Source organism: Aulonocara sp. 'chitande type north' Nkhata Bay, linkage group LG4, assembly GCF_057382095.1.
Source record: "Aulonocara sp. 'chitande type north' Nkhata Bay isolate Kocher_YH1m ecotype deep benthic linkage group LG4, A_spYH_male_GT1.1, whole genome shotgun sequence".
NCBI lineage: Eukaryota > Metazoa > Chordata > Actinopteri > Cichliformes > Cichlidae > Aulonocara > Aulonocara sp. 'chitande type north' Nkhata Bay.
The window spans coordinates 16,170,617-16,197,078 of NC_141347.1; the positions used below are offsets into that span (position 1 = coordinate 16,170,617).

The 26,462-nt window shown below is 41.5% G+C and overlaps 1 protein-coding gene across 2 annotated transcripts in view; it reads right to left on the reverse strand.

The window, feature by feature from the left end:
• The window catches only part of prkcbb (protein kinase C, beta b), a 108,042-nt gene that overhangs the window by 32,470 nt on the left and 49,110 nt on the right, over positions 1 to 26,462 (reverse strand). For both annotated transcript variants that reach the window (XM_086288743.1, XM_086288742.1), the window contains exons 6-15: positions 25,058 to 25,214; positions 24,388 to 24,522; positions 22,069 to 22,165; positions 16,120 to 16,263; positions 9,057 to 9,230; positions 7,105 to 7,196; positions 6,057 to 6,119; positions 4,942 to 5,080; positions 1,380 to 1,460; positions 788 to 895 (exon numbers count right to left, since the gene is read on the reverse strand). In XM_086288743.1, the coding sequence (XP_086144869.1) occupies positions 788 to 895; positions 1,380 to 1,460; positions 4,942 to 5,080; positions 6,057 to 6,119; positions 7,105 to 7,196; positions 9,057 to 9,230; positions 16,120 to 16,263; positions 22,069 to 22,165; positions 24,388 to 24,522; positions 25,058 to 25,214 (1,190 nt within the window). The remainder of the gene's footprint in view (positions 1 to 787; positions 896 to 1,379; positions 1,461 to 4,941; positions 5,081 to 6,056; positions 6,120 to 7,104; positions 7,197 to 9,056; positions 9,231 to 16,119; positions 16,264 to 22,068; positions 22,166 to 24,387; positions 24,523 to 25,057; positions 25,215 to 26,462) is intronic.

Sequence of the window (26,462 nt, forward strand, 5' to 3'; positions counted from 1 at the left end):
CAGGTCATGCTGGAACAAATGTGTGCGTGTGTGTCCTCATCCACGCTCGCGCTACACACTGATGTTAATGTGTAGGTGCTTTCTGTGGGTACTGCAGAACTTCAAAAGATAAAATAATATTTTATTGATATTTTTTTCTCTCTCCAGTTTTTTGGTATGTGACGAAGGGTGTGTGACACAAACTGTGTGTCCGCAAAACACAAATAATCCGAGTGCAGCAATCAGGCCTGGCCAGTCTATTCTGAAAAGGAGTTTCTACAGCCAACTGCACAGGCTCAAGCTATTAGAGCCATCTAATGTGTGTGTATGTGTGTGTGATAAAGAGATAGAGGGGATGTACAATGAAAAAAAAAGGCACAACAATAGCTTGACAATGGACACTGCAGAGCGCGAGGGGAAGGATGGACGAGGACAGCGCTACGACAGAGACGGCGGGCGAGATGGAAGTGGGGAAGATAGCGAGAGGGGAACAATGTTGTTTCGCTCCAAATAAATGTTCCACCACAATGGATTTAATTATGCAGATAATTTTGATGTCTCCTTCTTTTCCTCCTTTCACCCTCCTCCCTCTTCCCGCATCCTTTCCTCAAGCGGATTTAATCCCTTCCTCGTTCTCTCCTCGGCATGTTTGTGTTCAAGAGGGAAGAGTGTCAGGAGGATACGGGAAGCGAGACAGAAAGCGGGAGAGTGAGTTTGCGAGGAGGGAGCGAGGTTGAGCTTGAGAGACGGGCAAGGACTCGCGGCTTAAAGCGTGCTTTGTGCGTGTGTGTGTTTTTCGTACACTCACCCCTTTACAGATAGCGACAGCCTCCTTGGACATTGACTTGGGATAGGAGACGTGGTGCTCCATGATTGACTGAAATAACTCATCTTCATCCTCTCCGTCAAATGGAGGCTTGAGAGGACAGGAGAGAAATGAGTGAGGAGAAGCAGAAGGCAGCACAGGACAAATAGAGGATACTTGATTCATTCATTAAAAGCAGCTTTTTTCTCCCAAGAATCTAAAAGCTGCAGGCCTCTAAATGAAATATTCAGAATTTCAAAATGTCACATCTTAACAATTATTAATGCCACGAGAGAAAATCTCATTATAGCATATAATTTAATAGCTAACCTTTCATTACACAGTGTCACATTTTAAAGGCTGAGATCAGGAGTGTTTGTTTTTATTCACACTCAGCCGTGAATACAAAACGCTGCTCTGAAAGGAGCGTGAATCACACATTCATGTAGATCCAAAGATGGTGTTATATTTTTTTTTCCTTAACCAAGATTAATAAATCCTTTGTGCAATTACCCACTCTCTCTCTCTCACACACGGACACAGGAACACACACACACACACACACACACACACACACACACACACACAGACCAACCTGTCCAGCCAGCATCTCGTAGAGCAAGACGCCAAAGGCCCACCAGTCCACAGATTTCCCGTAAGGCTGGTAGGCTATAATCTGAGCATAGGAGACACATTGTTCAGAAATGCTGCAGTCATCGCTTCAGTCTATGATACAAAGGTAGTCAGCATTAAAGAAAATGATCCTATCTGTTAAACAATAGCTCCAGTCAAAAAAAAAAAAAAAAAAAAAGTCAACAGTGATAAGTCGTTCTTTCCATCAAGCGTTATTGGCTATTAACTGGGAGACCACATATCACCCATACTGGCTCCCCCTACACCGGCTGCCAGTGAGTCAGGTTTAGAAATCATTTTAAGATTTTATTGTTTGTTTTGAATGCATCGCACTGGGTTGGGTTGACCTCTCTGATCTTTTGACTTTGCACACTCCCACTAGGTTACTGAGGTCTGCTGGTCAAATACTCAAAACTAAACTACTAAAACCCAGAGGAGATCAGGTTTGGCTTTTAGATGCTTTGAAATCTATTTTTAAGTTCTGATCCCTTTGTATTTGTGCTGCTTTATTTATTTATGCTCTCTTTTTTTTAATTGTTTTTATGTATTTTACTCATTTTGTACAACAGCTGCTGTATTTTTAAAAGTGCTTAAAATTAGACTTCACTTTTTCTTGTTATTTGTAATACATGCACAGTACGCGTCCCCACAGGGTTACTGCCGATACTTAACGAGCACTTAAGGGGCAGAGCAGCATTTTTTTTAAACCAGTACAGGCATTTTGTGGACTGTAGACAACACTGCAGATACTATTTTGTGAAAGACTTTTGTGCACCACATTTATTTTGTATGAGAAAAAAATCAATTAGAAAAACACCTGCTTCACGTGCAAGATGAGCTTTATGAGTTTTATGGATCAAAAGTAAGACGTGTGCACCACACCTGCAACTGACTCCAACAATGCTAGTGTTAGCGGCGCTAACGGCTGCAGACAGGAAGATACTGCCAGCACCGGAAACGTGCTCGTCATCTCCGAGCATGAAGTAAGGAGAGCCTTCAAGAGAGTGAACACCAGGAAAGCAGCAGGACCAGACGGCATCCCAGGTCATATCCTAAGAGACTGCGCATACCAGCTAGCTCCTGTGTTCACTGAGATATTCAACATCTCTTTATCTCAGTCGGTGATCCCCACATGCTTCAAAGAGTCCATCATTGTTCCTGTCCCGAAGAAACCCCACCCTGCTTCTCTCAATGACTATCGCCCTGTAGCCCTCACCTCAGTAGTGATGAAGTGTTTTGAACACCTGGTCAGAGACTTCATCATTTCTTCACTACCAGACACACTGGACCCACTACAGTTTGCTTACCGTCCAAATCGTTCCACAGACGATGCCATCTCTCATCTCCTCCACACATCACTCACTCACTTGGACACTAGAAGGGGGAATTATGTTAAAATGCTCTTCATAGACTACAGCTCTGCATTTAACACCATAATTCCCTCCACACTCACCACCAAGCTGGAGCATCTGGGACTCAGCTCATCTATGTGTCTGTGGATCTCCAACTTCCTAACTGGCAGACCACAGGCAGTAAGGATGGGCGGACATGTCTCAGCCTCCACCACTCTCAGCACTGGAGCCCCCCAGGGGTGTGTTCTGAGCCCCCTGCTGTACTCTCTGTACACATATGACTGCGTGGCCACTACCAGCTCCACCACCATCATCAAGTTTGCTGACGACACCGTCGTGGTGGGCCTGATCTCTGATAACAACGAGACGGCCTACCTGAAGGAGATTAGGAATCTGGAGAACTGGTGCCAGAGGAACAACCTCCTTCTAAACGTCAGTAAGACAAAGGAGCTGATAGTGGACTTCAGCACTAAGCAGGAGAGGAACTACCAGACCCCCGTCATCAACGAGTGCCCAGTGGAGAGAGTGGACAGCTTCAAATACCTCGGAGTTCACATCACGCAGGACCTGTCATGGTCCTGTCACATCAACACCGTGGTGAAAAAGGCCCGTCAGCGTCTCTACCACCTCAGACGCTTGAGAGACTTCCAACTGCCCTCCAAGGTGCTCAGGAACTTTTACTCGTGCACCATAGAGAGCATCCTGACGGGAAACATCTTAACCTGGTTCGGGAACAGCACCATGCAGGACAGACGAGCTCTACAGAGGGTTGTGCGGTCAGCTGAGCGCACCATCCGCTCCGAGTTCCCTGACCTGCACTCAATCTACAGCAGGCGGTGCCGGACCAAGGCCAGGAAGATCGTGAAGGACCTCTGCCATCCCAACAACAGACTGTTCTCTCTGCTGAGGTCAGGAAAGCGATTCCGCTCCCTGAAGACCAACACAGAGAGACTGAGGAGGAGCTTCTTCCCGCAGGCGATACGGTCTCTCAATCACACCACCACACAGTACTGACCCACACATATGGTTCTTACACACACTGGACATTCTGGACATTGTTTTCACTTCATCACTTAAATCACTGCTGCTGTTATTGTGTATATATTTATTTATATTTAGATTTCTTCATACATTCTTATATAGTTCTATATTGTGTATTTTGTTGTACAGTTATTTTATTTTCAACTTTAATTTATATATTTTATCTTATTCTTCCCAGTTAAATTTACCCTTCATTCTAATTTGTGTTGTACAGTTATTTCATTTTTAACCTTAATTTATATTTTATTCCTTCCTAGTTAAATTTACCCTTTTTAATTTTTCATATTTATTTCCTATCTTATTCATAGCCTTTTCCTTTTTTGTTTTCTTTAGGTCACGAGCAGTTGTCCAAGCATTTCACTACATATCGTACTGTGTATGACTGTGTACGTGACAAATAAAATTTGAATTTGAATTTGATTTGATTTTTGATTTGACTTACCAAGTTCACAGTGGTAGAACTATTTACTTTAGCAGAGTGCAGTAAATTTACTGAAAGGCTTTTTTATTGTGTGAATCCAGGAGGTAATAATGTTCCCAAATATAATACCTACACAGTCAGTTAATTTTGAGGGACGTTTAGACTACATGGGCTGACTGACATGAGAGCAAACTGATAGTGAGGCTGAAATGCAATTAAAGTATCTTTATGTATTCCAGCTAATAGAACTACCAAACTACCACCGACACTTTAAGGGAGAGTTTATTTTCATGGAGAGATGCTCGTTGGCGTTTCTGCTGAGTGTTACATAAAAAGACGGCAAGACTTGAGGAAATCCCTGCTTCTGGCCAAGAAATAGTCTGGCACAAAAACCGGTGCAAAACTGAAATGTGTCATTTTCAGCTTTGGGTATTTTAACAAATTAGACAAATTTAATGTAGTATTTTAGTGAGCTTTAGAAAGTGCTCCTGTTACATTAGGACAGAAGTACTATTAATAAGTAAAGCATGGCTCCAGCTACATACATGCAAACACGAGAGTATTCTCTTCTAGTTGTCTGCAAGAAAGCAAAGTTTTTTCCAAAATAAAAGTTTTATTTAGCCTCTTTTTGAGCTGTGTAGCTACTGCAGGAGAACAGTGAGAGATCAATACAACAGATCCAACCACCATCACTCTCACACACACTTTACCTCAGGAGCAATGTAATCCGGTGTGCCACAGAAGGTCTTGGTTGTGATTCCATCATTCATATTCTCTTTACACATGCCAAAGTCTGCTATTTTAATGTGGCCCTCACAGTCCAGCATTACATTGTCCAGCTTCAGGTCTCTGTGAGAGGGTGAAGCAAAGTCAAAAAGGAACAACAGACTAATCAACATAACTTGGCATCGATACTCGAAACGGCAAATCTGTATTACAATTCAATTTAGAGGCTCAAAAGGTTTGTGAAATGTGATCCTCAGCTATTGAGACTGCATCAGTTCGACTGTACAACCCTTTCTGAACATTACAGATGGATCTACATTATGTACAACTTCCAGCTCATGTTGAAGTGAATGCCTGCGTTAGTCCAAACAATGTGTTAGATGTGAAGAAAGGTTAAATTTACATTGTTTCTCATTTCTTTTACATTTGTGAAGTACCTTATAATAAAACATATATAGTACTGAATAGCTCACATTCACCTTTGGCTTGTAGCAATACACCAGTAGTGATCAAACTGACATCACTCTAACAAATTAAGACTATTTTGAACTGCCAGTCATACAAAACTTCTCTAGTAGTCCAAGAAGAACACAACAGTGCTGGAAATGAGCACAACAGGTTCATTTTAATTATCCTAGCTGCTAATACTGTGCTGAAAGAAACTTTACTTTACTGACAAGTCACAAATTCACTCTGAAACTTCCTGATTTTATAAACTTCCATATTGTATAAGAGTATATTTGGCACATGGCAGTAATTCATTCAGGTCAGTTGAGTTTTATTTATATAGCGCCAAATCACATCAGCAGCCGCCTCGAGGCGCTTTATACTGTAAGATAAAGAGCCTAGAATAATGCAAAGAAATCCCGAACAATCAAACTACCTCCTATGAGCAAGCACTTGGCGACAGTGGGAAGGAAAAACTCCCTTTTAACAGGAAGAAATTGCCGACATACGCTGGAGCGGAGCAGACAGGGGGAAACTGGAAAAAAGACACACCGTGGATTTCATTTGCACTATTTCAGGTACGTACTACTGTGTGAGCTCAGCTATATTTAGTTAATGTTCTGCGTTTAGTAGGTTGTGTTATGGATGTTACCTGTAGATGATGCCCTTTTGATGTAGGAAAAACAGACCAATCGCTATCTCTGCAGCGTAGAATCTGCACACACACACACACACACACACGCACACACACACACACACAAAAAACACAAACGGCAACAACAACGGCAATTAGACAGAGGCCGAGAAAAAGGACAGCAGGAAAACAGATCATTTGTGTGCGTGTATGCGCGTGTCAGAGTAAAGGTCACTCCTGTCTCTTCAAGGCCAGCAAGCAACTGATAAGATCAGCGGCAGAGGTCTGGACGGACAGACCACACAGTCGGCCACGCTTGCGCGGGCGTGCATGCGCTCTCTGCGTTTAAAAAGCGCATTTTAAAGACAGCAAGAGTCATTTGGTTGTGAAAACTGTGCAGAGCCCGTTTGGAGCTAATTAGATGTTCTTTCTGTGCTCAGAATGATGAGCAGCAGCATTAAAGAATAAATACTGAAGCTCTCAATATACAAAAAGACTCTGCAACACTGAAGTTCAAAGCAATTTAATCATCCGTGGAGAAGGATTTCCTGTTTAATAAAAAAAAGAGAGCGAACAAGCTGATGGCCTTAGTTAAAAGAGTTCCTCGTGTACTTCGACTTACCCCCTCTGCAGTCTGAACCTTCAGCCATAGGGAAGAAACTTTAATTCTCTATGAGTTACATGAAGGGCTAACTCCTCAACAGCTCTCGCTCGACACCGACAGCCCCACTTGTCAAATGTGTCAGCCTGCTGGTTGGGCTTGACACCAGCGATCTCGCCAGCCACCGTAATTATATTCTGCAGTTCTGGAGGTACTGCGCCATGCACTGAAAACTCTCAGGAGCTGCTGGATTACTTTCATTTCTTTGAAGCTCTTCAGAGCAGCAAGCTGCATTGGGGGCAAACAACATATTTCACCTCCGGGCTCTGCTGGGATTGCTCATCCATCACCAGTCAAGCTGATGATGGCTTATTCACCACGATTTAAACAGGTATTACTAAAGTGTGAAACACCTGCTTTCACGGGGCTCTGATTTTCTGTGTGTGTGTGTGTGTGTGTACTCACACAGCGTGAGGTTCTTTGAACTTGCCGACCTGCTGTATCTGATACATGAGATCTCCGCCGTTTATGTACTCCATGACAAAATACAAACGGTCCTGTGGAGGGGGCGTAGAAGGGCAAGCAGAGAAAGACAGGTCACAAAGTGCACGTTAATAAAAATGGATGAGAGGTCAAAGGAGCGTAAAATACTGTGGAGGTGGAAGGGACTGCTGTGAGTTTGATGCGCGAATTGAGAGAAGATCAGAGGAGAGATGCAGAAAATATGACAGAGGAAGTGAGGAGGACGGGGAGAAAAGTGGTGATTGGGTTGTCGGTGGATCCAATAAGTCTTCAACTGAGGGAACACGGTGACATCAATTTAGGGACCTGTAGTCCTCCATTATCTACAGAAATTGCCAATAAGTTTCAGTAAGTGAGAAAATGTGGAGGGATTTGGTGTGTGTGTCTGTGTGTTCTGGAGTTTATTGCGAAGTTTTTTAGTGTTAGAGTCTGTACTCCCTGATAAGTCTTATGAGCAGTTGCTTGTTCTGTGTGCGAGCCTATAGTATCTGTGTGTGTGTGAGTGTGTGTGGTTTAACTGTACTTGCGTATGCACTGCATAGGCGCCATATTACTGTATGGATGTGTGCATGCATGATTGTAATTGCATTGTAACTGCCTGCATGTAATAACTGAATTTGATGTACAAAATGTGTGTGTGTGTGTAGGTGTGTGTGTCAGTATCAGATCGGTTTTATTTACTTTTGTCATTCAAATGCATTTACAACACATCACTAATCAGTGAGAATGCAGAGATGAGTGTTAATGAAGCAGGAGAGCTATATTTACCCCTCTGCTGACTCATCATTAGGACTAATGCACATTATAAAGTTTGTGCATTCCAGCTGTAAACTTGGGACAACAGGTAAGCAGTCACTCCAGATGTTTTTTTTAGGTTGTAGTTCTTGTGTTTGGTAGCATGTGTAACCAGATATATTAAAAAAACAAAAAACTCCACATTTTTCCACTGAAAGGTTAATATAATCCATGTAGACTGAATAACAAAACGAATAAATAAAAGATACACAATATAAAGTTAAAGTACAAATTACATTTTGAGAAACCGGGTCTAAAATTCCTTCCAAATACAAAGACCACCACTTTAGAAGCTACACCTGTTCAACTACTTGTTAATGCAAATATCCAGTTAGCCAATCACATGGCAGCAGCTCTATGCACTCAGGCATGTAGACACGGTGCAGGTGACCTGCTGAACTCCAAACTGAGCATCATAAAGGGGGCGAAATGGGATTTAGGTGACTTTGAATGTGGAGTGTTTGTTGTTTCCTGTTAAGAACAGGAAACTGAGAATACAAATCACACAATCTTAACAAAACTGGATTAAAATATTTGAAAAGCATTGGTCTGATTAGTGTTGAAGGTCAGAATTTAGCATAAACAACATGAAACCTCAGATTCCTCCTGCCTTGTGTGGGGGTGTAATAGTATTTCTTGGCACACTGTGGGCCCTTTAGTACCAACTTAGCAGCCTTTTTGCCTACAGTGCACCATCCTCAGGATAACACACTGTGTCACAAAGCTCAAATCATGGTTTCTTGAATGCAACAGTGAGTTGTGGTGAGATGGGAGATTAACATGTGTGATGCAGCCATGTCAACATGGACCAGAATAAATAAGGAATGTTTCCATGACCCGGTTAAATCTGTGCCATGAAGAATGAAGGAAATTCTCAAGGTGAAAACAAGGTGTACCTAAAAAAGTGTTAGCTTCAGCATTGGTATTAATGTCTATTACTTGTTTGAGATCCATGATGGTGAACATGACAGTATATTCTGAAAGTGCCAATTAAATTTAAGGAGTGACAAGTTAAAACAGGGCAGCTTTTAAGTTTGTATAAAATAAAATGAATATATCTCAGTGAGATATATTCGGTGGGAACATGTCGGCCCACTCACCATAGTCTGGAAGGTAGAGTGCAGCTGTGTTAAGAACGGGGGCTTTCCAGATAAAGCTAGCACTCTCTTCTCCACCATGGTGCACTCTACGTCATCATCTTGGATCACGACGTCCTTCTTCAGGATCTTTACAGCGTACAAGTCCTCGGTTCCTTTGCGCTCTGCCAGCATCACCTTAGAGAGAGGGCGAACAAAGAACATGTGGGAAATGCGAGAAGATGAATTCATCAATATTCAAAATCTTTAAGGCTCACAGCTGCTGTCATGGCTCTGTACCAACAAAGAAGGGAAAGAAACAGAGAGAGAAAAGGAGAAACAGGAGAAACAGGGGAGGTATTGTGAAGGACGGGGATAAAGGATCAGAGCGATGAAGGAAAGCTTCTCTGACTGTTTTGGGTTAGACAGTCAAAGTAAGAAATAAAGAGAAAAAAGACAAAGAGAAACCGATTCATCACTTTTCAAGACGCCAATGGAGGCGAAATAACCAGGGGAATAAGAAAGGAGAGAAAGAGGAAAATGGGATGATGTGAAGCCTCTTACAGAGTCACTCAAAGCCATTTTTATACATCACATACATTACATGGGTACAATTTGTGCGAGATAACAAAAATTAATCGTAATCGAGACATTTTTTAACGGCCTGTTCTGTAAGCCACAAAATCTGTGTTCAATAACCCCTGCTGGATGGCTAGCAAGGCTTTAACAAACATTAATTATATAATGAATTCGAAACTCGCCACTCTTACAAGTATTAAACATAATGATGCCGTTAGAGGACGCAAAACCTAAAAGCTGCTGCAGCAATCTCCCTGCAAGGGGAGAAAGCGCTTAGCCAGTGGTTCTTCTTGTGATAACTTTAATATTAGTCAGAGTTTCTCAAAGATTTTTATACTGTTCGACTTCCTTTTGCCCTTCATGAACAGTAAGGATGAAGCAAAGGAGAGAAAAAAAGACAAAGAAGACAAAAATCAAAGTAAAAAGGGCTTATTTCACATTTCCTGGATCATATGGTTCACAGTGTGGGGAAACTGTAGATAAAGGAAGGTTGATAGGTGAAGAGACTGGGATTAAAAAACAGAAAAAAAGGTTAAATAAATTTTAAGAAGGGCAGGGTGTTGTGAGGGACACATGGGCGAACTCAGAAACTGCCTGGCAGCACTCAAGTTTGACTTTTTATTGGGAATTCAAGGATGACAGCTTCTTGTAATCCACTTATGAGATGCACATAAATGAAAATAAACACACCCTGAATTGTGATTACTTTTATGTGGTTGCCAAATGCGGACCAGGTGTCATGAAAGGTTCACACAGACTTGTGACCAGAGCAAAAGTTCAATTAAATTCAACCTTCAAAGAAAGAAAGGATTTACAGGAGCCTGTTGAGGGTGTGTGTGCAGCATTCATGTTTAAGGTAACATTGAGATAGTTTGAGAAATGCAGAGAGTTGGTGTGTTTCAGCCTATCTAACCACACAGCTACAAAATTAACTGTTCCTTATATGTTGAATTTTAACCTAGAGGCATATTAATGTACTACTACATGTGACTCTAGTCGACTCAATGACTGTAAGATGCACCGGTGCTGTGGCTGTAAAACAACCCCAAATCATCACCCCTCCACCACCGTGCTTGACAGCTGGTATGAGGCGTTTGTGCCCATATACTGTGTTTGTTTGTTGCCAAACAGCTTCGTTCTCCTCTTTTCAAAGCATATTGTGGAAGAACTCTTGTGGTTCCTTCAGTTTTGTTTCTGTACTGTCATGAGCTTTTACATTTAACATGCTAACTGAGGTCTGCACAATCTGTCGGTAGTTTCTCTGACCCTGACCTTGAACTGAATTTGCTGGGACGTTCACTCCTGGGAAGATTGTGGCATTGTGTTAACAGACACCTGAATGCTACAGAGCAGCAAACTGCTAAAGCCTCTGCTTCTATCTTTCCACGTGCTAATAATCAGCTAATAATTTGGCTAATGTTACCCCCTCATTCCTATGGAAGCAATAAGGTTGTGCTTCATTTTTCACACTTGTCTGTTTTTTTTCCAGAAAGTCACTGTGACTTAGTAGCAGTGGTGGTCACTTGAAAACAGTAATTCATTACTAATTACTGATTACTTCTCCAAGAAAGTAATCCCAATACTTTACTGATTACTTATTTTCCAAAAGTAATTAGTTACTTTATTACTTAGTTATTTCTTACTTAACATTCAAACCTATTTTCTGCATATTCCAGCATAAAAATAGTTTTTTTGTGTCTTTCAAATAGATGCAAGTAAAACACAGCAAAAAATAAATAAAACCAAAGATTCAGCAGCACTAAATCCTGTTGCTCTTAAATCTGTTTTCACCTGTTTAGCAAGAGTGGAGCACGCGGAGGTTTGCCTGGTGCCGCAGCGGTATGTCAGTTGGGGGATCTGAGGTTCGCTCTGTGAATTTCACATTCCCGTGGAAGCGTGCTAGGTGCTTGCTCAGATTTGAAGTTTAATTTTTCGCTGTAAAAAGAAGTTTTCTTTCCACGCAGACTGTACAACGGATGCTAATGTTTTTGTCACTTTTTAGGGACTCAAACTCAAAGCAATGTCAGTACTTCCACGCTTTAAATGCTGCATGGTCGTACTATCTCCTGCACTCCATATGATCCATTGTTGATCTGCACACGTCTGTTGCTGCCACGGGCGTCACACGCTCGTACGTCATTGTCATGAGACACTCTCGCAAACAAAAATCACGATTAAGTAACGCAGTAACACAGCGTGGTTGCGGAAAAGTAAGAGTAATCTAATTACTTTTTTGCAATAATTACTTTACTCATTACCTTAAGAATTAATCAGATTACAGTAATGTGTTACTTGTAACGCATTGCTGCCCATCTCTGCTTAGTAGTGAAGATATTTCAATGATTTCTTGCTTGGAATAAGGGCAAAGGCACCAACTTACATTTTAGAATGCTGTGGAAAGGCTGCGGTGTTTGCCACGTGTAGTTCCCATAAGGCCAAATGACTTCTGTGACCTCAAGAAGTTGTTTTTCATTCAGTTGTATTGTGCATTTATATCTATTATTAAACATTCGATTTTAATTTGCACAAACCACAGGGCGAACCTAGTCACCAAAATTCCACTTGACCATTCCTCTGAGGCTAACAGACACAGCCGTGAGAAAGAACACAAGCTTGATCTCTACAGGCTGTATGTCTGCAAATAGAAACATATACCACAAAGACGTAAGAAATAAAAAAAAATTACTTCTTCTTACTCATTATTTAGAGGCAGGAAATGAGCATCAGCTTCGCGGTGCAAACACATTGATGTCACACTCGTTATTCTCTCTAAATTCTTTAAGAATGGAGCAATAAGAGTGACCTCTTATTCCCGCTTTCCCCCTCTGAGATGAGAAACTTAGCAACTTTGCTGTTTATGTCTTATAAATATTCAGGTATGATAATGCAGAGAGGTTACTGGGTTCGGTATTCTGTGGGGAGTGCAGCACATATGGACAAAGAGACGCAGTTATATATGTAGACGGGTGTGTGCGTGAGCACGTATCAGGGTATTAATATGCGTTTTTGGTTATACAGCTGCCAGTTTTAAAAACTTCAGCTGGTAGTATACTTTGTTGAACACAACTGAGTGTGTGCGTGTGTGCATATGGTGGCAGCGTGACTTTATGTAAATACAAACTTTATAGAGTTGAAACAGAGAGGAAGGACACCATCTGGCCCAAAGTTCATTTTATACAACCACAAGGACAAGACCAGCACAGGAGAAAGACATAAAACGCACAGGTCAGACAGTAACAACATGATCTTTTTGGCATCATTACACCACCATCGATTACACATTTTAACTTCTGCATTTATTATCCTTGTTTTTTCACCTTCCCAGTTATTGTGCTTGACCACAAGGATGTTTGGTGTCTGATCCACTCATAGACCGGTTGCAGCATGTGTGTCACTGTTTGCACCCTGGGAAGTTTTTCAGGGTCGTTTGCCAGAAAGCCGTCTCGAGGATATTAGCTGTCATGTGTCGTAAATGATGCCGCTGTGTTTTCTCTGCTGACCTTGCACAGTGAATTTATCCAGGCAAAATGAATGCTGCCCTGCAAGAATCTGCACTGTGCTGCATCACAGTGGGCTGTGTGTATCATTAAAAACGGTCATTTATTATATATAGTATACGCAGCTGTTGTTTCCACTGAGGCATTGAGTGTTCCAAGAAAACCTAAATGAAAACTTTTAAGACTTCCTTTTGCATTTGGATCATGTCTGCAGTGGCTTTAGTTACAGTGTTTGTGTGGTGGGCTTGAAGAACATTTCTTTTTAAATACCATCAGTTTGTTCATTACTCCAATAATTATTCTTCTGTGTACAGCAAATCTCAGGCTGCAGTGTCTTCTGTGAGGAGAAAGGGGGGAAACTGTAACCAAGAACTAATTTGTTGTGTAATAGCCCACTACCACACAGTCTTAGCTGGTCTAGAGGATTGTCAAGCATGAGGTTTGTGGCCTATTAGAGCTTCCAAACCAGGCCCACTGGATGGCTGCGCAAAGTATGGAAAGTGCAGAGATGTTTTTTTTTTAAATAATTCCTGATGTTGTGCTTCCAGGGATAATTCAACACTGTAGCCATTGCCACAAATCCAGGCAAGGATGTTGGCAACACAAAAATGATTTTACAGCGATTAAAAATACATGCATCTCTCAGCTGAAGTGTTATTGCTGGTATTGTGTTACTGTGTCCCACCAAAAAACTAAAGGGAACATTCATGTATCCTAACACAATTCCTCACCCGTATGCTCAAAGGCTACTGCAGGGAGCCCACCCGGGGAACTGTGTCAGTCCCCCCTGTGGTATCTTCACGCCTTACTGTCTATTCTACAGTGTTTTCAAAAAAAGAAGGCTACAAACTCTCAGAATATAAGTCCTTAATGTATTTTATGTTGTGGACCATTTGCAGCACACTTGGATCTTGAGTGGACCGAACCAATGAAACTATACGATAAATGTCCAAAAAAGCGTTATGCCCTCCTTCATTATTCTGAAGCTGTATAGTGGGCCGAATTGGAGTCCTTGCTGGGCTGATTCTGGTCCCTGGGCCTCATGTTTGACACCCTTGACCTTACAGTAATGACAATTTTTGCTTTTGGCTATCATTAAATTTGCTAAAATTCATTATTCTGCACAGCAATGCCTGTTTTTGCTGTGGCGCCGTATGAAAATGAGACACCAACTGCCTTTGGGAAGCAGCAGCTGTAAACTTGAAGTTATTTTTGTGTGTCTGTGCAACTCCAGCTCTTATTACGCCGCGATGCATGCGTATAAAGAATGATGAGGCAGGCCAAAATGAAGCGTGCCCTCTTGACTGCACATGTGTCCTATAATCACAGAGAAGTGTTTGCAGCAGTATTGTGTTACTCCGGTTGTGTGGCAGCAGGTCCTACCAGCCTCCCACGCACACTCAGGAACCTTTAAAGTGACACACACGTCATGTGAGCGACTCGTCTCACAAAATGTTCTGGTGCGTGTGTGCGTCTGCATAGCACAGACTAAAATGACTGTTGGATTTACATTTGCAGGAATGTGCTTTCCAACATGTGTGTGTTTGCTTGTGTGTGTGTGTACACTTTGTCTTCTGCTGAAGCTGTGCATCTCTGCATGCTTCAGCAGTCTGCGTTTGTGTGAGTTGGGTATTCCAGTAATGATCGCGCTTCAACTCAGGCTCCATTACAATGACGCATCAGTGTAGCTTTAAATGCTTGTTACCATGGAAACAGGCAGCCGGCATACAAGTCTGATACTCAGACAATGGTCTCTCTCTCTCTCTTTCGTGCTCTTTATGTCACTTTCGGCCTCCCTCCACCCTGCTGCTCTACCCCTCTGTCTGGCTTTCACAGCATCTTCCCATTCTTTCTGTTTCTTGCCTTGATTTTCATTCATTCACATCACTCTAACATCCCCCCCCCCCCCCCCCCCGCCCCCCGCCTTTTCCCGCTTTTCATTCAGTCCAACGTTTTTACCTCTCGCTCATTTTATTCACGTCAACCTTGTCGCGATGCCTCACATCTCTCGCCTCTCTTCTTCCATCGCCTACCTGTTTGTCGCATCATCTTCCTCACCTCTTTCTCTTCATCCACCTCGCCCTACTCGTGCTTCATCACCTTTGATTCCCTCTGTCTCCATCTCCTCTTTTTGGCCATGTTTTCTTTCCTTTGCTGTAAGCTCTGTTTGCAGTTATACAGCAAAGCTCTGATGCTCAAACAAACAAACACACAGACAAACAAGAGCCTCCCAGATATATTCGCTATAGCACACAAGTTATAAAAAAAACAAGGTTTTCTGTGTCCATGATAGCTGGCTCATATATTGACTTAAACTACATGTAAATTAAGAGGCCAAAGTCACAGGGAGCATAATATACAGTGGGGCAAAAAAGTATTTAGTCAGCCACCGATTGTGCAAGTTCCCCCACCTAAAATGATGACAGAGGTCAGTAATTTGCACCAGAGGTACACTTCAACTGTGAGAGACCGAATGTGAAAAAAAATCCATGAATCCACATGGTAGGATTTGTAAAGAATTTATTCGTAAATCAGGGTGGAAAATAAGTATTTGGTCACCTCAAACAAGGAAAATCTCTGGCTCTCACAGACCTGTAACGTCTTCTGTAAGAAGCTTTTCTGTCCCCCACTCGTTACCTGTATGAATGGTGCAAATTACTGACCTCTGTCATCATTTTAAGTGGGGGAACTTGCACAATCGGTGGCTGACTAAATACTTTTTTCCCCCACTGTATAGCAAGTTGTTAAGCTATGATTGTGCTGATTTTTGGATTTTAAGGGTGAGGCCGCTGTTCTTTTTGACTGTACCTTGTATCCCATAGAAAATGTTTATTTTTTGTTTACTTTATTTAAAAAGTGAAAATATTAATTGGCAGAAGGGTATATAATACAAATGTGCCAGATTTAGCCATGCAGGCTAATTTCCATCTGGCATCCCCACCAAGTCGATGGTGTTAAATATCAAAAACAGTAACACACACACACACACACACTTAAACATCACGTCTTACCTTGCCAAAGCTGCCCTTGCCCAGCACCATGAGGAAGTTAAAGTCAGACAACTTCATGCGGTCTTGGTTGCCATTGGAGTCGAACCGGGATGCGGCGTTGGCTGACTTCCCTTCTGTGTTCTTCCCCGGACCAATTTTAGCCCTCTAGATGGGGGTGAGAGAAAATAAAGGAGAAATTAGGCAAAACAAATTGGCACCCGAAATCCAGGATTTCATAGTGAGCTAATATTTTTTTAAAATGTCAGGATGAGGATGTTGGTGTTATTGAGCCATCTGGACTTAATTAAGAAGTGCTTTTTGTAGCATTTTAATGTTAATGAATACTATTAGTAATTTTGAAAACACTTGCATAATTGCCATAAACAAAGATCAAATCAGAGACAGATTAGTAAGCATGACTATAAGACCTAACAACTGAGAATTAAAGATCTGCTCTTAATGGTTTATATGATTTAAAACCGTAATTACATAATATGGACCAGTCACAGTAGCTCTAGTTTTCTGGAAACTTCCAGGCTGTCATGGCTTCCTGGTGATTGCATAGAATGCTTTTTGCATTCACTATAACAAGTTACCGGTCGCTCAGAACATGCGACACCCTCAACCCCAGGTCACCAAACAATTAGGTCCGACTCTGAAGATGTTTTTATACCTGCAGTGTTTACTCTGTTTAAATTGATATCTGGTTTGTTTTCCCCCTTGGTGTGTTTCACTTGTGCAGGTGTGAACACGGTAATCGCACTTGGGTGTGGACCAAAACGACCGCACTGAGACCTTTTAGATGGTTTGGTTCCAAATGAACTTTAATGCAGTTTATCTATGGTGTGAATGTGATCTGACCTCGATCCAAACCAACTACCGGGTGTACGTTTCAAGTCTGAGCTAAAAACTTCCTGGAGCCATGCATGCTCTGTACTCTGGGATGTAGGAGGTAGTATAGATGTCCAAACGTCTGTATGAGCTAGCAACTAGCTGTGGAAGGAACATTCTCCATGTTCATGCTTGTAGTATTCCAGAACACAGAACCTTCTTCCTGTATTTACTTTTGTTGCTCCCGGCCCAGACACAGCTGGCCAATAAGCAGACTGAATATTCTCATCTAGTAAGTGGTGACGCATTTTGGTTTGCTTAGAGTTCACTTGGATTTTTCTCTCTGCAAAAAGAAAACAAACCATGGGGAAAAGCTACAAGTTCACAAACTCATCAACTGATTCAATCCAGAGTAAACGAACTGTAGGTGTGAAAACGCCCTAATGCCCTGAGACTGACCATTGTGAGTCTGGACAGGCTGGGGATGGTTTGCCTCACATAGTTGTGTCTGATCTCCCTTATCAGGGCGGCAACGGAGCGGCAGTTCTTTGCCAGATCATTATTGCAGCCTTTATGGTAACCTTTAGGATCTCTAGTGTTTCTCCTATTCCTTTGCTTCAAGTTATAAACCTGTTTTTCCTGTGCTACTTTAGTTTAGTCTTACTTTCTCCAGACCCATGAAACCATATTTGGAAGAATTACAAACCTTAAGCTTCCTGGAGTAACCCACCTGGCTTCCCCACTCACCTGCCTGCCTGCAATCTCGTCTCCCCATCTTGGCCTCTCTTGGTAACCCCTCTGTTCCCTCTTGCACAACAGTGTGACGAGTAAGCACCATTTGCTTTTCCCTTTGTTTAATTTAGTTACAGCAGCTCCTTTATTTCTAACTCAGTTTTTTCCCTCTTTTAGATCATCCCACTAAATCTGCACCAGTCGTGCCTCACTAACTTTAATTTGTTGATTCACTGTAAATAAAATCCCTTTCAATGTCCTCCATTTCTGTGAGTCTGCTCCTTGGGGCCACGTTTTCCCTCTTTCTGATAACTATGCTTGGTGAAATTTCCTCTGAATGAAGGAGGTAATGTGAATATATTTGAGATTTTCCCTGATTTATCACATTTAATCTCTGTATTATCATGAACAGATTGCATGTAATTGCTAAATTGACCCCATTCAGTCACAACTGGTAGCAGACTGACTCTTGTTGCCAGCTTATTGTCATTTTATTGCTGTCTTGGTGCAACAAAGATTGTGAGTTCATTGCACGCACTCACAGTAATTGTGATCGTGTCACGGTTTTACGGGGCGATCGTGGCTCAAGAGTTGGCAGTTCGTCTTGTAATCGGAAGGTTGCCGGTTCGAGCCCCGGCTCGTTGTGTCCTTGGGCAAGACACTTCACCCGTTGCCTACTGGTGGTGGTCAGAGGGCCCGGTGGCGCCAGTGTCCGGCAGCCTCACCTCTGTCAGTGCGCCCCAGCTTGCCATCACTGAATGTAAAGTGCTTTGGGGTCCTTAGGGACTAAGTAAAGCATTTACGGTTTCAGTGACATGTACCACTGTTTTCCTTTGTCTGACTGCAAAATTAAAACACAGTGTGGCAAAAAGACTTCTACATAGTGCTCATGTGTAAAGTATGATATTTGTTTGTGATTGCATTTGCAACCTTTACTGGCAAAAACCAGAAAGATCGTTTTTTATCTTTTTTTTTCAGTTTATATAAAAACCACTAAGCGCACACAAATAATTACTGACTTTAAGATACTGAAGCCCCAGACGTAAACATAACTCCATGCCTTTAAATTTTACTGTGAAACAATCAAAATGTGTTGAAAGACAGAAATCTTCCTCGTTGTGTTTCGTTTATCATTTATTCTGTTTCATTTTCACCTTCATCTTTATAGATTTGGCCTTTGTCTCTAACTTTCCATTTATTCGTGTGTATCAGCAGCTGTCAGTCCTCTGCTCGCTCTTCATTTCTAACCATCTCTCTGTCTCGACCTTGTCATTCCCTCTCGTCTTATCTCCCTTGTAAGAATTTTAATCGTATTCTCTACTTTGTTAAGCCGCGCTTCAGTTTTAAAATGCTCTTAGTATATTAATCTTAATTAATACATGCCTCCTCGCTCAGAAACAGAGGTACAGGCAGAGCACATCTAATCTTTTTCCAATCTTATCTTAAACTGATGATCCACACTGACGGTCTCTGCACTTTTTGTCCTGTGCCGCTGCAGTAATTTCCTCACTGCCACTGCTCTGCGGCTCCCTGCACTGCGTGTGGTGCACGCCATACAGTTCTCAGCTCATCAATGGATAAAAGCCTCTATCTGTCTCCATCTGTTGTCACGCAAACACACACAGACACACAAACAAGCGGGAACAGTCAAGGTGTTTGCGAGCAGCGGAGCATGCTGAAGGCAAAGCCTGCAGAGTAATGCCGCTCTCTCGCACTAACTCTGTCTAAAGCAGGAATGTCTAACTCGTTTTATACAGCGGGCTACATACAGCCCACTTTGATCTTATGTGGGCCGAACTGGTGAAACTCCAATTTCTGTCAGTGTAAAAGGTTTAACTACGCATTCAATCAATGAGAGACCTTAATGTAAGACAAAGAAGAGCAATTGTAACATTATGTCTCAGGTTTTCTACATGGTAAAGAAATGCTGCTGTAGTAAATGAAAGAAATCTGTCAGCATGACTCTTTGAGCTTAGATTGGAAGAATGTGTGTAAATCTATAACTGAATTACTTTGCTGTACTGTCAATGTCCATGAGATTTAAAACTACAGTTAAAAGACCAAAATCTATGCCCTCCTTTACATTTTCCAAAGCCTGCCAGCGGGCCAGATTGGGGTCTTTGTCAGGCTGATTCTGGCACGCAGGCCTTATGTTTGACGCTAAAGCCATGCAGATGATAAAAGACCACCAGACAAATGCTGAATGCAAACAGAAGGATGTCATTAAAGGTCCTCAGAACTGAAACCCCACCCCCCAAAACTCTGTGCCCTCTTAATTACAAGTAGATTTGGGTACTGGCTGAGTACAATAAGGCTGGGACAAAATACTGATGTACCAATATATTTTACTGCCTTCTCTGGTGACACAATTATCAATATAGTGGTGCCAAATTAGATCAGAACATGTGCCGAAGAGCGTTTACCAATCTCACACAGGAAGAAGGAACTCAAAAAGGCAAAGTATCGGACACGGTAAAATAAAGTGTTATTACGTCTTGATTTCCACCCCTAAAATACATTTAAAGCACTTGTTAGTGATGTGGTTTTCCTACTCTAAAAGTTACAGTTACCACATGGTACCAATGTGTGTTGCAGAAACTCCTTTGAAATCAATTGATATCAGTCCGTGACACCAGGCAAACACTGCTCCCCCAAATATCAGTGGTGACGCTGAAGTCCCAGCTGTCTTCCAACAAGCTGTTCTAGATGCTTTTCCCACACATTTACAGTGAACTGTAAACCGAATGTAATCAGCATACAGGAAAATGAGAGCAAATTTATCGTAAAAGTCAAATCGCCTTCTCCTTCATATCTTATTCTGAGTTTCATCATGGGTATGAGATGGAGGCATCTGTGTCTTTCTTTCTCATTGCAACCTCTCTGAAGGCTTCACCCCAGAGGTTGAATTCAAGCTTGTGTGGATGCGCATGTTTCTGTGTGTGCGTGTGTGACATCTGCCCCCCCCCCCCCGAGAATTTGTCTCAGTAAACGTCTGAGGAGCGTGACCTTGAGGAGACATGGGAAAGAAATACAGATTAAAAGAAAGAAAATCACAAGGCGGGCTGCAAAGGTGACAGCGGACAAAACAGATAAGTCAAGGAGGGAGAGGGAAGCTGAATGAGGACAGGGAGGAGGAACGCTGAGAGAAAGGAAGGATAGAAGGCAGGAATAGCTTCCCTATGAAGCCAACATTCAAACAATTAGCCATAAAGAATACTGCAGCGCACTTACATTGAACTTGTGATTGTTAAAATAAAGGCACAATCAAGAAGATTATAGCAAAACTATCTAATGAAGGGAAAATCTCTTCTTTGTAATCGTTCCGCATGCAAGGTCCGATCCATTAACAGTTTTCTAGCTCTTGTGAACTCATCTCTCCTTGTGCGTGTCAGCCAGCTGCCCTCTAAACCCACTCGCCTGCAATTCACCTCTCAGGTTTGCAAACCCTGCCTCTCTCCTCCCCGCCAGCTCAGCCACAGACCTCCGGGGCACGCCACTTGCCTGGAACTTTCCACTCTACACTTCCCTCCACAATCAACCTTCTAAACTCTGATTCTGTGTCCTGCATTTTTAATTCACCGTTTGTTGGTCAAAACCTTAAAAGTTTTATCCCCCTCATACATCATTTGTTTCCATTTCTTCACTTGAACCTGCCAAAAAACATGCCAATGGTAATGCAGCTTCACAGACATAAAAAGTAATATTTTTGCACCATCAGGATTAGCTAGAATCAGAAAAATGAGTGGATCTCAGTATGGTGTGCAGCATGTCTCTAAAAAATTTAAGGAAACTGTACAAGTTGAGAACAATAGAAGCGTCAGACCTGAAAAAAAATATTTAATGCATGAAAAAATTGGGGGTGGGGTTAAAGACCTTTGGACAAGACTGTATTTCAAACAAACTGTGTATTTTTCATCTTCTTTTTTTTAACATGCCCTGCAAGAACATTTTCCTAAACTGTGACAGAAGCAAATTTGCTACTAACATCACTATTTTAACACATTCACAAAAAGTCTTTCAGGTTTGTGGCTGAGTGTCACAAAGACAGAAGGAGGCGAGTAAAAGAGAGAGAGAAAAAAAACAAAGTGGTTATCCTCAACACTGCCAAATGAATGGGCCTACTGGTCAGCTGTTACTCACACACACACACGCGCACACACACGCACACACTGGGCCTGCAGTGTGCCAGACCGGATGGTGCTATAAGTGTGCCTGCCAACTGCTAACAGCTCTCCCAGAGTGGCCCTCACTCAGACACACACAGATGCATAGTCCTCACACACATGCACACACACACACACACACACACACACACACACACACACACACACACACACGCACGCACACAGGTAACCCTTTAATCACCTGCACTGTACGTCAACTTTTAAGATTTTAATGCACACACACCTCAAATTTCTGCCGTAGCTCCTCGTTGCCCTCCTCCCCCTCCGGAGGGACGGGTACATTGAAGTACTCGCCTTCTTCCTGGGAGAGCAGCTTAAACCTAAAGTGAGAGAATATTTCCAGTCAAATCAATTCCCAATTAGTTTATACAATTGGGGTGTTTAACTGCTGCCATTAACTGAAGCTGCTGACAGTTACTGCACCAATTTAAGGGCCTAAAGAATAATCAGGCCATTATTTACCAATTCATTCCCCTTCATGGTATTTTAACAAAGCCTGAGATGGGCTCAAAACACAGTGGAGATGCTTATCGTCCCACAAAATCAATACTATATAGTTTTCACATTTTTAAATAGCAAATCATTTGTGCTTGGCCTTTATAGATGCAGGGAAACAGATCCCTGCTCTTTACTTTCTTTGCTGTTAGGAAATATGCCTCCTCAGCCAGTTAGACTGTCAGATCTGAGCTGTGTTTCAAGCAGTTATGTCTCATGCCACAGTTATTTTTTGTTAAAATCGTTCTTCATTTTCCTGTTTTGGCAGTGATGAAGCATAAGTAGATAATATAACTGGCTTGTTCCCTATTCTCTGAACCACTTGTGCAAGATTTTAATCGATGTTAAAAAATGACATGGGAAACAGATATGAAGCGACACTGTTGTTTATCAGGAGCTACCTTTCTGGTTTCTGTACTCCACTTACTAGCAAAAATCTGCCCTTTAAGCAGCAAGGTGGAGCTGTTACCGAAATTAACACATGATAACAAGCTGGTCATGGTTGCTTATCTCATAATAAACACTTATTAATGACAGCGACTATGTTTGCATACTGATGGAGTTTGTGCTAGCTCCTTCAGACTGCCAACAATATATAAAAGGTATCACCAAAACTTTGAATCCTATAATGAACTCATATTCTTACATGTGTACATTTACAGTGCTGTGCTAAAGTCTCAGGCTGCCCCTCATTTCTTTATATTTTTTTTAGGAAAATGGGAAATTTATTGAAACATGTGCAATCACATGTGGAAATAATGTATATATAAGACAAAAACAGAGTTAGTACATTTCCGATTAGGCTTCGGATTAGGCTGCATCTCTGTGTCAGGTCTCTGCTGGATTTTTTCCCTATTTCTTAAGGACATAACTTTCATCTGCTGATAGTCATGTGTTGTAGATAGTTTTTAGGACTGCTACTTCTTCCTTTGTCCTCTACTTGTCCAGTTTCCTCAAATTTTTTTAGGGACATACTGCACACTGTGCTGAGTGCCAAGTTTGCAGCTAATAGCACTCTGGGAATCACCCTGTTGGTGCAAAAATATTGTTTTATGTGTCAAACTTTGACATCTTTTTTTAGTTTCAAGTAAAGAAATTGGAATACAATTGTCCTATGAGACAGGCTGCTAGTAACAAAGCACCTAAAGATGCTATTATACGGCTCTTTGCTAATTATGAATGCCTTTTTTATGCCTTTTTTATGCTTTTTTATGCTTTTTTTTTATGCTTTTTTATTTTTATTTTTTATTTTTATTTTATTTTTTTTATGCTTTTTTTATGCTTTTTTATGCTTTTTTATGCTCTTAGGTCAGCATTAAGTAGTTCAATAAAGAAAAATACTGGACTGAAGGTGGGTGAAAAACCAGCCAATGTCCAATGAAAAACCTTAGAAGAGCTTCAGGAAATCAGAAGAAAGTGTGTCTCCTTGGATACAGAATAATAAAAAAATAAATAAATCAGGGGTGACTCAAGACTTCTGCACAGTAATGTTCACACTGTACATATCTGCAAACTATTATTAGGACACAAGTATGTTTTAGCATTATTTCAAATACCACAGTCTCACACAGAGCTTTAGCTTTACTCGCGCTCTGTATCTCCTCTCGCCAGCGAGTGTGAGGGCTGCTCGAAGACGGAATAGAGGAAAACTTGCACAGGTTCACTCTGAACATCAGGTTTTTAATGGCATCTTTCCACCTCCACCATTCCACCTCAAAACCTGGCATCTCATTAAAAACCCTGACAGGGCAGCGTCAGCAAAAAACAAAAGAGAGGAAGATGGATATAGAGACTGGGCTACAGATAGAAAGTGCAGGAGGGAGGGAGGGAGGGTGGTGGAGATAAAGAAGCAGAGATAAAGAGATGGGGGTAGAGTTGCTCTGGCGCTGAGTATAATCAGACTAAAAAGAGGAGCTCTAACTAAAGTATTTCTCCTACAGCGCATTAATGAACAAGGTCACCTTTCCCTCCTCCTCCTCTACCACCACAGTTTCTCTGCCTCATGCCTCTCTACACCCTCTTCTATTCCTCCTTTTTTTCATCTCACCATCCATCCACCCCTTGTTTCTGGAGCTCCGAGATGCCAAAGGACAGTGATCCCATGAAGTCATTGCGGCTGGTCAGGTCCCAGTCCCACATCTCCACTGACAGACGGCGGTCCTTATCGTATTCTTTCAGGTGGCTGCGAGAGAAGGAAGGACAAACAACAGTTGATGGCTGAGAGTGATAACTGTAGGTGTGGTTATTGTCAAAGGTTTGAGTTTTAAAGACACACGGGAGCAGTGTTGAATTCATTCTTTTTCATCTTCCACATTTATTCCTGGGATCATTCCTCTGATAAGGTATCAGGAAAGCTTTCCATCTTTCTTCTGTGCATACTTTTTTTCTTTCTTTTAGACACATTGATAGAAATGATAGCATTTCAGAGTGAACATCTGCACTTCCACAGTAAATTCAATGTGCCTTATTAAGTAAGTCACTGGAGCCAACTGTGGCAAACGACCCCAAAAGCAAGGTTTTACAAAAATGAGGCGCCAGATGTTTTTAACTGAGCGCCAGTGGTTACACATGCTTGGAAAGATGAGCATAATGCGACGCGGTCTCAACTCATTGCACTGAGCGAGTGAGGAGAAGACAAAAAAGAGATAAAGGGACACAGGAAAGACAGGCTGATAAATATATAAGATAGCCTCACACTTGGCGTGATAAAGCCTTACAATTTAAAGGTCTCGTTCCAGGTGGGGTTGAGGCAGCACTTTATGGTCTTGGTCTTCTGTTTACTCTCGCTGCGGGGATCCGGGATCAGTTTAAGCTTCACATAAGGGTCTGACAGACCGTTGGGGTCCATGGGAACCAGATTCCTGGCCTCTTTGACTGAAGGGAGAAATAAAAAGAAACAAGATGTGTGAGGGGAGAGAAGGGAGGAAAAAAAGAGAATAGACACTAATTTAAAGCAGCATTGAAAGTTTTAATTTATAAACCTTTCTTTAGGAGAAGTACTCTGCACAACACTGAGACAGAAAATACACAAGTGTGTAAGAAACCACAGCTTTAATATGAAGGTGAACTATTTCTACATATAAATGTAACTAAATGTAGCTAAAATAACTTTAATGATCACTCTCATAAAACGAGCTGAATTAGGAATGGTGGGAATTTATGAATATAAATAAATGCAGACATAATTTTAATTATTACTATTCTTAAAACTTAAAATAAAGAACAAATATGTTTATTCAAATTTAATTTTTGACTAACTTTTAAGGACACACCACCTGGTTTTAGCCAAATATTTATAATCCCATATATCTGCACTCACTTTTCTGCTGCCTCGTATGAATTTTCCTGCTTGGTGAAGCTGAAGCAAATATGCATTTGTTTTTATTTTTAAAGTGATGAATGAGCTGACATTGCTTTAAATAGAATTACTGCCTGGCAGTGAATACCCATGCCAACCAATCTATTGGTTGTTTTAGTTGTATTGCATCCACGCTGGTTCATAAGAGAAACTTTATTATTCATGCTTGGTCAATAAAGCAGATTTTGACAGAACAAATTTGGATGTTGCTGCAAACAGGCTACAAATTCTACGTGCTTTACACACGTCTTCAAGCCTGCAGCAGGAAAGCTCTACAACCATTTCAGGGTGGGTACTATGTGAAATATGGTCAGAACTGTGGCAGGAGTTTCCGCAGAACACTCATAATGTCAGAGCAACTTTTTGGATATAAATGGTCATCATTTCATTTAATCCCATCAGACATTTTTATAAAATTCATGTCATAATTACCAAACAGATTTAAACGGAGCATACGAAGTCGAGGCCAAAAGCAGTAGCTTTTATTACTGACCCTGTAAATAATCAGTAATAAATGATTTTGCAAAATTAAAGGAATTTTGCTTAACACGTTGCTCACATATTGCATACCCAAGTTGGGTTTAGCCACCTTAAAAAACTTGCAGTCACTCCATCTTTTAGACCAAGTTAACAGTTCAACTTCAACCTTTATTTATTTCCAGACATTGTGTTTCAGAGAATGCGTACTTGTTTTAGCAGTTTTGTCCTACTCGTTACTGCAATTCAGTCAAATAAGAGCCTTAGATTGGAAACCAAAACTCTGC